The 17,403-nt window shown below is 41.8% G+C and overlaps 1 protein-coding gene across 3 annotated transcripts in view; it reads right to left on the reverse strand.

The window, feature by feature from the left end:
• Positions 1-14,733: 14,733 nt before the first annotated feature.
• Positions 14,734-17,403, reverse strand: part of LOC129698093 (fibroblast growth factor 9) — a 63,361-nt gene continuing 60,691 nt past the window's right edge. For all 3 annotated transcript variants that reach the window (XM_055636968.1, XM_055636970.1, XM_055636969.1), the window contains exon 4: positions 14,734-15,249. In XM_055636968.1, coding sequence (XP_055492943.1) covers positions 15,004-15,249 — 246 coding nt within the window. In that variant the 3' untranslated portion in view covers positions 14,734-15,003. The remainder of the gene's footprint in view (positions 15,250-17,403) is intronic.

Raw genomic sequence — 17,403 nt, forward strand, 5'->3', positions numbered from 1 at the left:
TCCTGCCGGAACCGGCCAGGACTTCAGGATCGGCGCCGGCACCATCGTGGAGCGGGCAATGCCTTACCCAGGTCACCGTGCAGTAAACTCCGGAGTGCTGAGACCGCCGACTCCAACATCGCGGAGCTGCGGTCTGTGGAGCTTCCAGCCGCGGGCGGTGCTGAGCTTTAAAAACCGCGGAGCCTGGGATCTCACGACGAGATCGCCAGTGTCGGAGCTCCGACCAGCGCTGCTCGTGGACTTCGGGAGCCGCGGTCTCCGGGGAGGAAGCGGCCGCTCCAGACACTCTGAGTCCCTGAGACTGTTCACCCAACGCTAGAACCCCATCATCCGGCGAGAGGGCCTGAAGCATCGGGCTGCCGTAGCGGCAACTGCAGAGGCCTCAATAGGCCCGACTATGGGTGAACAGGGGACGGGACTGGACTTCTGCTGCCTTCCCCCACAGTGGGAACCATTGTGGGGGGATGTTTTCATGTTGACTGTTAAATTCTTTGATGTTGTGTCTTATCTTTATTTGTGTGCTGCAATGGCAAGTCAAATTTCACTACACCAATTGGTGTATGTGATAATAAATGTCCCTTGTATCCTTTGTATCCTTGTATCCTTTGTTAGGTTTCCCCTGTAGTTTAGAAATAGCACAGAGGTGTCACTAAGCTGAAAGCAAGTGAAGCTAGCTTGCAATAAAAACTATTAAAAATGTACATAGTTAGTTTATGGTGCACAAAATTCAAATGTAAATACTTGGTTGAATACATTTTGTGAACCATTGGATTGGATCTCTCTTTACATTAAACGTCCACAACTTATTTTGTGATATTTTTGCAATAAATAATGTCTTTATTAGATTTTCATATTAACATGATACATAGGATAAACACAAGCAACCATTTATGTTTTGCACGGAGCATTCGGATAGATTTATAGTCTCACAGGATATAACACAGAAACAATCAGCAATATCATCATATGATTCCAAAAGGCAATATCTCCTCATTCCAAACTGTGAGCAACTTCATGACTACATCCACTTAACTTCAAGGTACCCTCTAACAGGAGGAAAGTTTAACTGATTGTGTGCTAGGTGTCAGGGGTTATGGGGAGAAGACAGGAGAATGGGTTTAAGAGGGAAAGATAGATCAGCCATGATTGAATGGCAGAGTAGACTTGATGGGCCAAATGACCTAATTCTGCAGCTATATTTTATAACTTATAAAGGTAATAAGTATTAAGAAAAGCGAAACATACACCACTGGCCATAACTTACTAAGGTCTGAAACTGCTTGGGTTTCGCTGATGCAACAGTGAAGCACTAAGTAAGGAATACTTTGAAAAGTACGGTATTGCGATTTCTTTCACATTGGGTTCTGATGACGAATACTATAAAAAGCCATTTGATCTCATGCATCCAAAATAACAACTCTACCATCTCTTCATCACAGCTTATCATTATCTCTTAAATAAGGCCAGTGTCCCGGCTTCCACCACACTTCCAGACAACCTTTGCAGCTGTTAATCATCTTCCATGAAAGAAATACCTCCTGATGTGTGAACCTGTGCCCTCTGCCCTGATCCATCGGAACATATTGTTCTCAGTGCTTGGTATTGTTTGTGCCCTATTAAATGTCTTTTGTATCATAGGAACAAAGAAACATAGAAAATAGGTGCAGGAGTAGGCCATTCGGTCCTTCAAGCCAGCACCGCCATTCAATATGATCATGGCAGATCATCCAAAATCAGTACCCCGTTCCTGCGCTCTCCCCATATCCCTTGATTCTGTTAGCCCTAAGAGCTATATCTAACTCTCTCTTGAAAACATCCAGTGAATTGGCCTCCACTGCCCACTGTAGCAGAGAATTCCACAGATTCACAACTGTCTGGCTTGAAAACGTTTTTTCTCATCTCAGTCCTAAATGACCTCCCCCTTATTCTTAAACTGGGACTCCTGGTTCTGGACTCCCCCCAACACCGGGAACATTTTTCCTGCATCTAGCTTGTCCAATCCTCTAATTTTATATGTTTCTATATGATCTCCTCTCATCCTTCTGAATTCCAGTCAATACAAGCCCAGTCGACCCATTCTTTCATCATATGTCAATCCTGCCATCCCGGGAATTAACCTAGTGAACCTACACTGTAGTCCCTCAATAGCAAGAATGTCCTTCCTCAAACTAGGAGACCAAAACTGCACACAATACTCCAGATATGGTCTCACCAGGACCCTGTACAACTGCAACAGGACCTCCTTGCTCCTATGCTAAGATCCTCTTGCTATGGCCAACATGCCATTTGCTTTCTTCACTGCCTACTGTGCTTGCATGCTTACTTTCAGTGACTGATGAACAAGGATACCTAGGTCTTGTTGCACCTCCCCTTTTCCTAATCTGACACCATTCAGATAATAATCTGCCTTCCTGTAATTGCCACCAAAGTGGATAACCTCACATTTATCCACATTATACTGCATCTGCCCACTCACCCAACCTGTCCAAGTCACCCTGCAGCCTCATAGCATCATCTTTGCAGTTCACACTGCCACCCAGCTTTGTGTCATCCACAAACTTGGAGATGTTACATTTAATTCCTTTGTCTAAATCGTTAATATATATTGTAAATAACTGAGGTCCCAGCACCAAGCCTTGCGGCACCCCACTAGTCACTACCTGCCATTCAGAAAAGGGCACGTTAATTCCTACTCTTTGCTTCCTGTCTGCCAACCAGTTCTCTATCCATGTCAATACTCTACCCCCAATACCATGTGCTCTAATTTTGCACACTAATCTCTTGTGTGGGACCATGTCAAAGGCTTTTCTGGAGCTTTGTAAGCCAGTTTGAATCCATAGTGGATGGCAAAGTAGTTTTGACTGTCAAGCCTTTACGTAAGTTAATAAATAATTTCTCCTTGCACACAATGGCCTTATTTGTGGATGGCAATTATGTTACTAGTGCTTCACTGGTTGCAGTCTTAAAAATAGATCTGGCTAAGTAACAAAAGAACATTTCATCATGAAATTGTAATGGTTTCTGCATTCATTATTTTGTCAAAACTCAGGCCCAGAAAAAAGGCTGACCACACATTATTTTATAATTTATTATACTCATTTTCTGGGGCTGCACGGTGGCGAGGCGGTAGAGTTGCTGCCTTACAGCGCCAGAGACCCAGGTTCGATCCTGGCTATGGGTGCTCTCTGTACGGAGTTTATATGTTCTCCCCGTGACCGTATGGGTTTTGCCCAGGTGCTCTGGTTTCTTCCCAAACTCCATAGATGTACAGGTTTGTAGCTTAATTGGCTTTGGTAAAATTGTAAATTTTTCCTAGTGTGTAGGATAATGTCAGTGTACAGGATTGTACAGTGTACAGTCTGCGTGGACTCAGTGAACTAAAGGGCCTGTTTCCACGCTGCATCTCTAAACTAAACTAAACATTAAAATTATGATTAAAATAATCAAATCAGAAACTGTCAAATAAAATTATTAGTATATATATATGCAGTTCACTGCTGGCTGGCTTCTTTTGTCAAATTTTATAACGGAATAATTTCACCATTTTAATAACAATTTTCTGGATTCGACTTAAATCAACAAAATAAGTCAATCTCATTTTTTTTTTTAAACTAACATACAGTGCAGTGCACCAACATAGAATTATTTGTGGGGTTGTTAAAATGAGGTTTAATTCCATACGAGGGAACACATTCAAATCCATTCTCGTTAATCAGGAAATTGTAAAAGAACATGTAGGCAGAGGCAATCCAACAACCTTATACTAAGTTTACAGTCTGAGAAGCGTATATGTTGACCCAAAGATAATTTATACCTCATACCCACTGTGATGTTGTGTTTTTTAAACCCCTGTTTGATGTGCAGATGATGGAAAGTATGTGTGATCTATATTTTTCTCTGACAATTATGTCCCATCAGAATAATAACTTACAGTGATTAGCTCCAAGGACACTGGGATATCTGGGCCTGTTATACTGAGACCAAGACTGGCAGCTTTCAGGTAGGCAATTTCACACCACATATATTATAAAGAATCCTCCCAGGGATGATATCAAATGAAAGGATTCAGAGATCAGGTCCAAGGCAGTACATCACGGATTGACAGCAGGCTGAATTCTTCATGTGATAAAAGTCTGAAGGTTAAGAGGTACACATTCGGTCAATACAAAGCTTTCCTTTACACAAACTGCATTATTCATCTGCACAGTTTGCGAACTCACCTCTCTTTATCAGCCACAAACAGAAACTAGCTGTAACACCTGATCTCATTTTTTATCTTTCTTTCAGAAGCTTGACAGGAAAAGTCAACCTCGGGTCCATTCGAGACTATGGATTGGCACTTCAGGTCTCCCTTGTGGAATCCTTCTTTTCATAAGCTTCTCACATCTGATGCTGTTGAGTTGGGGGGGGGGGGGGGGGGGGGGGAACTGAGCCCTGGGGAGCTGCTGACTGCTTCACGCTTCTGCCAACCATCTCATCAGATTATGTGTCAATGCAAAGGTCTTAAAAGGTCATCGGAATCCTCCAACTCCAGACCTTACAGCCCTCGGCAGAAGCCTCACTTTAATTCTTGCCTCTGTGGGGGAGCTAGCTGTTCGACAGACCAGCTGAGAAATAACACATATGACTAATGTGATGAGATGGTTGTAGTCTTGACCTGCAATGAGGCGCAGACCATTTGCCGATGATTCATATGTGTGTATTATTGCCTTTATTTTCACTAGGATGACTTATTATGGTTGACGACTGTGAAATCATCCATCTGTCCATAAAAAAACTGCTGCTTTTGAGCTCCAGCCCATTTTAATCAATGTTTTGCTCATAAAATTCAGAGGAAAATGTAAAAGCATGCCATTTCTGCATAGCTCGATGGACACCATAGATGTTAACTTGTGGGAATCCAAACAGCAAAATCCAACTCCCATACATATACATTCTGCCGAAAGAACGTAATTCTTGACTAATGTTTTAAAGTGATTTTCACATCTATATGTCTACTTGCCATGCATATTAATTTTAACACAAACATCAGGTGCTTTTCTTGAAATTGTGTATCCTCTTTGTCACTACCAAAGGGGAATTTGTTTTTTGATCTAGGCATTTTTTTACTTAGAATGGCAGAAAAATTATAGGTTCACATTTCATCACAATTTCATCGAACGTCCTGTGCTGGAAAGATGTGCTGAAAAAATGCTCATGCATTTTAAATTAGAGTTGGGAGAATGTTGAAAAGTTCATCCTTGACAGAACTAATCACAAACATAGCTTTTGCTCAGTTAATGTATTAGGAACGTAATCTCATCCTCAAACCATTGGATTGGTCAGGGCACTGTCTCACAACTTTAGAGAGATCTGTTTTTTTTGTGGCATTATTCTGCGACCACCAAGACAATTGTGCAAACATATAATATTTGTATCTGTAATCATACCAATGCGTCAAAAACATTTTTAAATAGCCTCCAGTTGTTATATACGACAGTTTATTGGTGAAATTCCACTACTTCAGTATTAAACTCTTGAGATGCAAACTTCATGAGTGTTCGTTGATGCCACTTTGAAGTAGGGCGGCACAGTGGTGCAGCGATATGGCTGCTGCATCACAGCGCCAGAGCCCAGGTTCGATCCTGACCGCCGATGCTGTCCGTGCAGAGTTTGTGTGTTCTCCCCGTGGTCGCGAGGGTTTCCTCCAATGGCTCCGGTTTCCTCCCACATTCCAGAGACAGGCAGGTTTGTAGGTTAATTGGCTTCCATAAATTTCCCCTAGTGTAAAGGACGCAAAAGCGAGAGAACAGAGAACTAGGGTGAACGGGTGATCGGTGGTCAGCATGGACTCGATGGGCCGAAGGACCTGTTTCCATAAACTCTAAACTCTAAACTCTTAATGCAAAGCCTCACAAATGTTGTGTTACAGGATATAACGTTAAAAACTCAGTTTCAATAGGAATGCCCACCGACATGCCAGCTCAGCTTGCAAAAGTTAGCAGGTAGCCTTAAAGCGCTCAGTTGTAAATGTACTTGCCGTTTTCAAAGTGTGATTTAGACAACTTCCATCACTTGCCATCAACAGCTTTCAAGTGAAGTTAAGTATAAATTGGAGCTCGTGGAATTACTGCAAAACATTCCAGTTTTGACTTTGATGAGGACATGGTATAGCACATTGTGCATTAAACAGGAGGCTGCTACACTCCCCACGATAGAAGTCATCGCTGTTCAGTTGATCCCATCAAAGTGTGCATTGCAGGGTCTGGCTGAAGCTTCTAATTTATGACTGTGGTGCGCCAATGTGTTATAGAACTATGACATGAATGTTGTTTTCCCTAGCAGATGATTGCTTTATTTCCAAGCAGTTGTTTTCCAGCAGCCATTGCAGTGCTTGCCGCATCTGTGAAATGAATGTAGAAGTATGTTGGTCATGCTGTGAACACAAGCAATTAAGGCTTAGATCTAGAAACTGTCGTAAATGCTCGACCTCTGGTTTCTGTATTCATTAAAGGGATAATAATCCTGTTGACATGTTTACGCTGCGTGTCAACGAAGGGTTTGAAAAAAGACGTGAAGCTTTCAATGAAACATTCAAAATAGATTAATTGGTCATTTATTTCCTTGCTGTTTAAGGGTGTGCTGTTGCTAAGTAATGTGCAAAAAGGGTAATGTATTAGAACGCAGTTGTTGGATGCAAGGTACTCATCAGACTTGGGTAGAAAACCAGCAACTTAGTTATAGAATCCTGCAGTGTGGATACAAACACTTCAGCCCAATTTGCCCACACCGACCAACGTATCCCATCAACACTAGCCCCACCTGCCTGAATTTGGCCCATATACCTCTAAACCTATCATATACATGTACCTGCCTAAATGTCTTTTAAACATTGCAATAGTACCTGCCTCAACTACCTCTTCCGGCAGCTCGTTCCATACACCCACCACCCATTGTGTAAAAAAGTTACCTCTCAGGTTCCTATTAAATCTCTCCCCCCTCCCCTTAAACCTGGTTTTCGGTTCCCCTGCTCTGAGCAAGAAACTCAGTGCATTTATCCTATCTATTCCTCCCATGATTTTGTACACCTCTACAAGATCACCCCTCATCCTCCTGCGCTCCAAGGAATATAATCCTAGCCTGTTTAACCTCTCCCTATAGCCCTCGAGTCCTGGCAACATCCTCGTAAATCTTCTCTGCACCCTTTCCAGCTTGACAACACCTTTCCTATAACATGGTGCCCAGAACCAAACACAATACTCAAATGTGATCTCACCAACCAAATCTAGAATTACACAGAAATGTCAAATTGTTGGATAAAACCATTTTCCTATCTGCTCCTTTCAGGAAGATGCAAAATATCCCCAATATAATTGCAAGGGTAGTGAAATTCTCTTTGTGTCCTGGTCAACCTTTATCCCTCAGTCAACACCAATTCAGAAGACCACTGGTCATAAACAGCCTACAATGTGCAATGTGGTGCAGTGTTGTCCTGCAATGCAAATGTACTCCAAAAGGTGAAGAACTAAGTTCAGCAGTTACTGTTTCCTTTCATATTACAAAGCACGAATCAGTGTAAAAGGTTTGTGAGAAATGAAGTTGGATAGTGGCGTATAAAATTGACTTTGACTTAATCATGGAGTCATAGTCACAGAGTCACACAGTGTGGAAACAGGCCCTTCAGCCCAATTTGTCCACACTGGCCAACAGGCACTCAGGAGCTTGGAATACCCTCTGCTAGTCTGAATGAGTGCAGTTCAAACACTACTTAATACGATCAACACGCAGCTGGAAGCTTGATTGATGATCAACCATTTGATTGTCATTCCATCTTTCACTTTAATCATTTGTTTTATCCACCGCCATTGCAGTGTGGCCATGTGCAAAATGTTCCGCATTACTGGTCCCGCCTACATCAACAGCATCTGTCAATCCATGGTTTCTACCAACAAGAAGGACAGCAGGAAAATGGGAACTGCACCACCTACAAGTACCCCTCCAAGTTATGTGCCATGCTGCCTTTGCAATATATTGTGGCTCCTGCATCATTTGTCTAAATCCTGTAATTCGCTACTGATCAGTACTGTGGCAGTACCTTCAGCAGAAGGGCTATGTTGTTCAAGAAAGTGGTTTAGCATCACCCCCCCCCCCCCCCATACAATTAGAAATGGAGTGTCATTTCTACCCACATCCCCAAACAATAAACACAAATACTGCACCATTCGGCTTAATACATACTATTCCGAGCCCATAATAAAAATTCCAGTCACTGGGGACGAAACACAGACTGGGTGATTTAGTTTACTTTATGTTTAGAGAAACAGCACGGAAGTCACTGAGTCTGCGTCGACCAGCGATCACCCCGTACGCCAGCACTATCTTACACACTCAGGACAATTTACAAGTTTTACCAAAGCCACTTTGTGTCCTTGTGTTTCTTGTTTAGTGTATGTTTGTTCGCTGTTTATCCAATCCTGTATGTATTTACCACCACACCGCTTACTCAGTTATATCGGACAATCGGCAATAATGGACACCATTCCCCCACATGTTCCATTATAACGAGGGTTTACTGTACAGCCAGATCTGTTGCAACTGTTGCAATGCACTAGGATGCACTGCGCACCAAGACGCTGTACTGCCATTGTGCGCTCTGATGCACTGTTGCCACTGAGCACGAGGATGCACTGTTGTCGTTAGGATGCATATCTGTGTTCTCTGACATGACTCAGAGTGTTCTGCTGTGGGTGAATTGTAGAGAAACTACGCCAAGCACGACAATTTGTTTTACCAATAAAAAATAAAGAGCATTGGTTGGGCCACCTGCAGATTAGAATTTCATTGATTTTAGTTTAGTTTAGTTAAGACATTCAGCACGGAAACAGGCCCTTTGGCCCGCTGAGTCCACGTCAGCCAGCGATCCCCGTACACTAGCTCTATCCTACACACTAGGGACAATTTACAAAAGCCAATTTGCCTGCAAACCTGCCCATCTTTGGAATGTGGTAGGAAACCGGAGCACCGGAGAAAACCAATATGATCACAGGGAGAACATACAATCTCTGTACAGACAGCACCCGTGGTCAGGATTGAAGTCGGGTCTCTGGAGCTGTAAGGCAGCAACTCTACTGCTGTGCTACCGTGACTTGAATTAGAATCAGTATATGAAAAGGCAGTAAGAGATATTGGATAAGTGGAAGTGGATATAGCTATAAGTATATTTTAATTATTGAATTTGAATAGCATAATGACATGTTGAAAAAATACACTTTGGAATGTGCATTCCAGCATTTGTTGCCCAAGTTTATATAAATTCCCTTTAAAATCAAAGTTCTGGTCGGGAACAAGGAATGTTGCATTACGGTAGCTGATTATGAGAAAATACAGCTAATAACAAAATTAGTAACAATCTTGACTCCTCTCCATACAAATGAATGTTGCCAAGACTCTGTGACTTCAAACCACCTGCTTTGTCTATAGAATCTATAGACTATAGAGTCATAGAGTGGAAACAGCCCCTTTGGCCCGATTTTCACACACTGACCAACATGCCCCATGTACACTCGTCCCACCTGCCTTCGTTTGGCCCTTATCCCTCTAAACCTGCCCTAAGAAGGGTCTTGACCCGAAACGTCACCCATTCCTTCTCACCAGAGATGCTGCCTGTCCTGCTGAGTTACTCCAGCTATTTGTGTCTATTTTTATTTGAAACCAGCATCTGCAGTTCTTTCCTACACTATCCATGTCCCTAATTGTTTCTTAAATGTTGCAGTAGTCCCTGCCTCTAACTCCTCCTATAGTTCCATACACCCACCACTCTTTTATGGAAAAAAGTTACCCCTCAAATTCCATTTAAATCTTTCCCCCCTCACCTTAAACCTATGTCCTCTGGTTCTCGATTCTCCTACACTTGGCAAGAGATTGGCAAGAATACCCTATCTATTCCTCTCATGATTTTATATATCTCTATAAGATCACGCCTCATCCGCGCTCCAAGGAATAGAGTCCCAGTCTGCTCAACCTCTCCCGATAGTTCACATTTGAGTCCTGGCAACATCGTTGTAAATCATCTCTGTGCCCTTTTCAACTTGACAGCATCTTTCCTATAACATGGTGCCCAGAACTGAACACAATACTCCAAATGCAGCCTCACCAATGTCTTATACAACTGCAACATGACCTCCCAACTTCTATACTCAATACTCTGACTGAGTATTTGAGTTCTCAGCGGAGGGGACTAGCAAATGGAAAGCTCACGTGAGTCCCACTTAATTTGTCCATCTTGGAAAATGTTAAGAGATGGCACAAACTTGTAGGGTGTGTTGAAAATATCAGCCATTTGAACCATCCTACCAACAATTAGAGAGCAGTCCTGAGCTACCATCTACCTCATTGGAGGCCCTCAGACTACCTTTGATCTGACTTTACTGGATTTTATCTTGCATCAAACGTTATTCACATTATTTCCTTTATCATGTATCTGTACACTGTGGATGGCTCGATTGTAATCATGTATTGTCTTTCCGTTGTCTGGTTACAAAAGCTTTTCACTGTACCTCGGTACACACAGCAATAAATTAAACTCAAACTCAATAAGCCAAGATGGAATATGAGGAGATAAAACAGGAATTTAGCAAAAATCCCATTTAAAAATCCGCTACAAAGCACATTTTGTTCAACCAAGTGCATTTGAAAAGGGGTTTAAACAAACTAAACAGGTTGTCTGAAATAACTCATCCTCCTCTAAGCAATTAAAGATTTTCATTAGTCTGATATAACACTTTGATAGTCCAATATTAATTTATTAATTAAATTACACATTTAATTAGGTGTGCTGTGTTATGCAATAATACACACCGACCAGCCAATCACATTTCAGGAAATCAAACCATCGCATTATATAATGAATGCTTAGATATGGCGGTTACATCGACAAAAGTCCAGAATAAAATATATTTGTTATACATTGCTATTATCTTTTACAACTCTTAGTTCATCAAGCTTGTATCACTACTTTAGCCCCAAAGGTAAAAGAAACATTTTGCATTCTGCAGTGAACCCCCATCTAATCAGCATGTTTTTGTGGCGGGAGTATAGGCATTTGACTGCCTTCAAGCGGCTGAACTTACAGTACGAGGCATGCATTGACCCTGCTGTCATGTTACAGATAGACCTGGAGCATACAGATTGAAACTGCACTGTATTTATGTCACCAAACCACACCAATTGATGGTCAGCTGGATGTGTAACTTGCCTGCTGGTTGTCCCCCCTTGTTATATTTAATTGGAAATGGCTGCAAGAGTTGGTACCCATTATATTTTGGCGCGATCCCAACTACAAGCCAACACAGTGTAGAATCTGGACTTTATTTGCAAATTCACTGACGTGATCCGGAAGCTTATGAACTGAGTTGCTCTCACAATTTGTAAAACAAAACTGCCGTACAAAAGGCGAAAGGTTTTTGTGGACTGCATAAATGAGGTGCTCATTGCAAAAACAGTGTCTAGACAAATGTGAAGCAAAATCAAACGGAAAAAATAATTCAATACAATGTGCCACTGGTGCACCTCATAAAACATGTACTCCCATTCTTCAACTACCTCGGCCGCAAGCTATGGAATGCCCTCCCGAGAAAAATACTTTTCTGCCTCTCTTCGTGCATTGGAGAGGGTCCAGAGGAGGTTTACGAGAATGATGCCAGGAATGATTGGGATAACATATGATGAGCATTTGACGGCAATGGGCCTGTACTTGCTGGAGTTTAAAAGGATGGGGGGGGGGGGGTGACCTCATCGAAACTTACAGAATATTGAAAGGCCTGGATAGAGTGGATGTGGAGAGGAGATTGATAGGTACTTGATTAGACTCTCCCAAGTAGTGGGAGAGTCTAGGACCAGATGCCATAGTCACAGCAGAATAAAATGATGTATCTTTATAAAGGAGATGAGGAGGAATTTATTTAGTCAAAGGGTGGGGATTCTGTGGAATTCACTGCCACATACGGCTGTGGAGGCCAAGTCAATGGATAGTTTTAAGGCAGAGATTGGCAGATTCTTGATTAATATGGGTGTCAGGGTTTATGGCAGGAGAATGGTGTTGAGAGGGAAAGATAGTTCCACCATTATTGATTGGCAGAGTAGACTCGATGGGCCGAATGGCCAAATTCTGCTCTGAGAATTTATGAACTTATGAACTCTCCTTCAACATTCCATAAAATCCACCTCCTTGATCGGGTTTCTGATCTCATTCAAGATCCCGATATTTGCCTCAACGTCAAATGTTATTGATTATAATCCCCAAGGAGAGGAGGAGGATTTATTTTGGCCAGAGGTGAATCTGTGGCATTCACTGCCACAGACGGTGGTGGAGGCCAAGACATTGGGTATGTTTAAAGCGGAGATTGATAGGTACTTGATTAGTAAGTGCTTCAAAGGTTACGGGGAGAAGGTAGGAGAATGGGGTTGAGGGATTGAATGGCAAAGCAGACTCTATAGGCCAAATGGCCTAATTCTGCTTCTATGTCCAATAATTTTATGATCTCATGAGGTATAGCTTGGGACATAATGCTAAGCTTTAACTGTTGTACAAAATATTAATTGTTTTAATGGGAAATCAGTAGGGCAATGCTAGTACCTATTGCTAAAAAAACACAGAAGATCCAAAGACACCTTAAAGGTAAACATTTCAGAGGACAATGCTCTTGTACGGTCTATTATGCTCAGGCTTGTATGCCTTGGACTGTACAGCAACGGTTTGCTGTAACATTTTGATAATTTAAAAGCTGTACAGACATTCAATGGACGAGGATCCATTTGAAAATCACCTCAAGAATTGTAATGCCTTCCCTTGACAAATTTGCAAAATAGTTTCAGCATGTTCAACTTGTGTGTTGTAACTATGGTTATTAGTGTTTCCTTAAACAAAAGAGAAAGGTGCGATCTAAAAGCAGGGGCATTGTCAAAGTCAGGAAACTAACATTTTCAAAGAAGGCAGGAGAATGGGATTGAGAGGAAAAGATAGATCAGCCATGATTGAATGGTGGAGTAGACTTGATGGGCCGAATGGCCTGATTTAGCTTCTTTCACATGAAATAATGACCTTATGAAAGTGCTTTTCAATCAAATTTAATTTCAGTAACCAGATATAAATCATTACCAGAGTTAGTTTGGCATAAAGAGGCAATTGGTAGGGGGATGCCCATGCTGGCACGTCCGGCCAAGCGTCACGGATTAATTTAATGTCTGCACCCTTAAATGGTACTTTTACTATAGTTACCACAAGAGAAATGGATGCTCAAAATAGGTCGAGCTAATGCATCACAGAGTTGGAGCTGCCCATAGTCAATTATCAAGGCTGTAAAATGTTTTTTTGCAGAAAAACCTAAAACAAATCCCCACAGAAATATGTAGCATTCCCTCTGAGGCTGTGGAAAAGTTTGCACATTTCTTAGTCCAAAGGAAGACCTTTATCAGTCAAACTATGTTAAGAATTTTTCGTTTAATATTCATTATAAAAACAGGATTTATTTTATCTAAACTTTTAGTCCATTACGCAGCTTTTTGCTTTAAGGAATTTCCCAATGTCTAGGTAAATGTAATACTTGTCAAGAGAACACTTCACTGCGAATACAGACTGGGATATTTTACCACCAAAATCCGCTATAAAACTGCAGGCTTTTTGGTAATAAAACAGTTAAAGTTGTCTTTTGTTTTGGCGCAGAATAGGCCCAGTACTTAGTTCAGTTTAGAGATACAGCGGGGAAACAGGCTCTTCGGCCTACCGAGTCCAGGCCGACCAGTGATCCCCGTACACTAGCATTATCTACACACTAGGGACAATTTACATTCTTTACTGAGGACAATTAACCTACAAATCTGCACGTCTTTGTAGTCTGGGAGGAAACCAGAGCACCCGGGGAAAACCATGCCGTCACGGGGAGAATGTACAAACTCTGTACAGACGGCACCCATGGTTAGGATTGAACCCTGGTCTCTGGCGCTGTAAGGCAGCAACTCTACCGCTGTGCCACCGTGCCACCCCAGTGGAACTGTGGAACTAAAACTGATAGAACTGGATATAAAAGAGACAAAGAAGAATGTGAAGACCCAACTTTAACTTTAATCGACAAGGAGGAGAGGGCAGAGTTCAGGAAGACAGTCAGGAAACAAGCAGTCAAAAAAATGATCCTCAATATAATGAGTGCTGTTCATAGTGTTACAATAGTTTGGGCACAAAAATGAGATTGTCACTTTCCGAACAGAGGAGTTACTGGAATCCTTTTATATCCATGCACCTTTACATTAACTCACATGAACTTACCACAGGTTCATAGTGGCCACAGGCATTTTTACACAGCCTAAAGCTTCCAAAATGCCTATCTGGCCTGTACATATTTCATTAAAAATAAACTCTATATAATAAATAAATATATAAAATAAATATAATGTTGCCTTTGGAATTTCTATAAATAAATTTAACTTTTTTTTGTTTTCTTTACTAAGAGGTCTTTGCTTAAAGCCCTAAGGGGTTGTACCATTGAGCTGGTAGATGAATTGTCTTTTTTTTTCTTTTTCTAAATCCTTTTTTACGTACGGTTATGCCCTCCATGCCATTATTAATGCAGTGTGAGCTTCAGCATGTCACCAGCCCGTATCCTGATGAATCAAATGTATGGCAGCTACGCTGATACACAACAAAATAGAACGGATCAAAAAAAAATTTTAAAGCGTGTCCCATCCTTTAGCATGCATCAGGCCATCTTTCTCCTCGGCATTTGACTATATTCCTCCCTCCTACACGTGTTTTTTTTTTTTCGACCAAGCAGGCTCACCTCTGAGAGGACAAACTGTAAGTGCAGCGCAAAATCAGCGTGTCCCATCCAAGCCTCCATACACAATGCATGCGGTAAACTATGGCAACAGTAGTGCTGGCATGACGACACAGCTAATCGTTCAGAACCCACCACTAGAACCCATTATAGTGGTTGCTTTTTCAGTGGTCCGAACTATACGATTGTCTCTTCATCAACTTTGGCTTAAAACATCCTTGTATAATTCAGGTACTTTGTCAGGGTCCACCGGTCTTGGTAAAAAATGAGTGAATTTTTGATGCCTTTTAGTCCTAGTCCCTTCCCTTGGGGTTCCATCTTTGTTTAATGCCACAAAGTACCGTCTTCCAGTGTCCGCATGCTTATATAGATTCGATGAGTAGGTGTTATACCAGTTTTCTTCAAACTGCTCTCGGAAAACACACTCTGCGGTTAGTTTCTCCTGCAAAATAAGAAATGGTTAAAAAATTAGCGCCAGAGGAAAAATAATTTCATCAAATATATCAAATTATCACTACTTATGAACTAGATTAAAGTGTCAGGTTAGGGCGGCACACAGTGAAACAGCTACATAGTGGCAATGCTGTCTCACAGCGCCAGAGACCCCAGTACAATCCTGACCACACGTTTTGTCGGGTACGGAGTTTGTATGTTCACCCTGTGACCGCGGGGGCATCCTCAGGGTGCTCCAGTTTCCTTCCACACTCCAAAGTCATGCAATTTTGTAGGTTATTTGGCTTCTGTAAATTGCCCCTAGTGTGTAGGATGTGAAAGTGAGATAACTTAGAACTAGTGTGAACGGATGATCGATAGTTGGCGTGGACTCGGTGGGCCAAAGGGCCTGTTTCCACGATGTAACTCTAAACTAAACATAACTCTACGTTCATTTTTCTTCCCAGAATAGAGATTGTGGATTAATTGACCTCCGTAAATTGCCCCTAGTGTGTAGGGAGTGGAGTGAGAAAATGGGATCACCTAGAACACGTGTGAACTATCTGTACACTGCGGACGGCTCGATTGTAATCATGTATAGTCTTTCCGCTGACACCAAAAGCTTTTCACGGTACACGGGACAATAAACTAAGCTACACGGGTAGACTCGGCGGCATAGACTCGGTGGGCCGGAAGGGCACATTTCCACGCTGTATTGCCAAACTAAACTAAACTACATACTTGGTAGAGCAAATTGTAAATTTCATCAGATTTTTACTTTATTATTGGGATAAAAATATGGTGGAGCCTCTAATGATTTTGCAATCACTTGGAAATGATTCCCACAGTCATAGCAAGAAATCCATCAACCCATTCTTTCGCTGGATACCAACAGCATATTTGCATTAAAATATTTCCTAAATTGCCAAACAGTATCAGACAACAGTCATCCGAAGAAGCTCTAAGCTTTATATTGTTCTCACTGATTGTTGGGTTCAGCTGCTGCCTCCTCTCTCCAGGGACATTCCCTGGGAAGGGAGGAAGGTTGCCAATGGAGATACTCGCCCTAGCTCAAACATTTAGCACATTTCAATGTAAACACATAGTATGTGCCTGTCCACGTTTAGTTTAGTTTAGTTTAGTTTAGTTTAGTGTCATGTTTATTGTCGTTGTGTTTTTTTTTATAACACATTCACAAGTTATGGCAATAGAATTAGACTATTCGGCCCATCGTCTAATGAACCACTGATCTCTGCCTCCTAATCCCATTTACCTGCCTTCTCCCCATAACCATTGACACCCATTCCAATTAAGAAGTTGTTTAAGAAGGAACTGCAGATGCTGGAGAATCGAAGGTACACAAAAAAGCTGGAGAAACTCAGCGGGTGCAGCAGCTTCTATGGAGCGAAGGAAATAGGCAACGTTTCGGGCCGAAACGTTGCCTATTTCCTTCGCTCCATAGATGCTGCTGCACCCGCTGAATTTCTCCAGCTTTTTTGTGTACCTCCAATTAAGAAGTTGTCTATCTCTGCCTTAAAAATATCCACTGACTTGGCCTCCGCAACCCTCTGTGGCAATGAGTTCCACAGATTAACTACCCTCTGGCTAAAGAAATTCCTCCTTTTTAAAAGAGCACCCCTTAATTCTGAGGCTATGACCTCTGGTCCTAGACTCTCCCACCAGTGGAAACATCCTTTCCACATCCACTCTATCTATGCCTTTCATTATTCTGTAAACCAGCATTTGCAGTTCCTGGTATCTGCATTTCACTTCAATCTGAAAAAGGGCTCTGAGCTGGAACCTTGTTCCCTCCGTTCCCTCCGCAGATGCTGTCTGACCAGCTGAGGATCTCCAGCACTTCTGTTCAAGATTCCAGCATCTGGGTTTCTTGTGCCTGCATTTTACTTCAAGTTTATTTTGGCTATTGAATCAAACCAATTAACATTAAAATCAAAGTGATATGTAAGGTTTTTTTAACTCAGTGGTTACTTGCTGGGGATTCTGCCCCCATTTCTTCTTCTCCAAATGTGGCCATTTCCTGGATTATTAAAAATTAACTTTATAAATATGAACAGCAAAATGTGATTCCTTTATGAGCCCTTTAATGAGATTCCGATATGGCCCCTTTAAAATTATTCCCAAGTTTTCAGTTTAGTTTAGTTCA

The sequence above is a fragment of the Leucoraja erinacea genome, chromosome 6 (genome assembly GCF_028641065.1).
Source record: "Leucoraja erinacea ecotype New England chromosome 6, Leri_hhj_1, whole genome shotgun sequence".
Taxonomy (NCBI): domain Eukaryota; kingdom Metazoa; phylum Chordata; class Chondrichthyes; order Rajiformes; family Rajidae; genus Leucoraja; species Leucoraja erinaceus.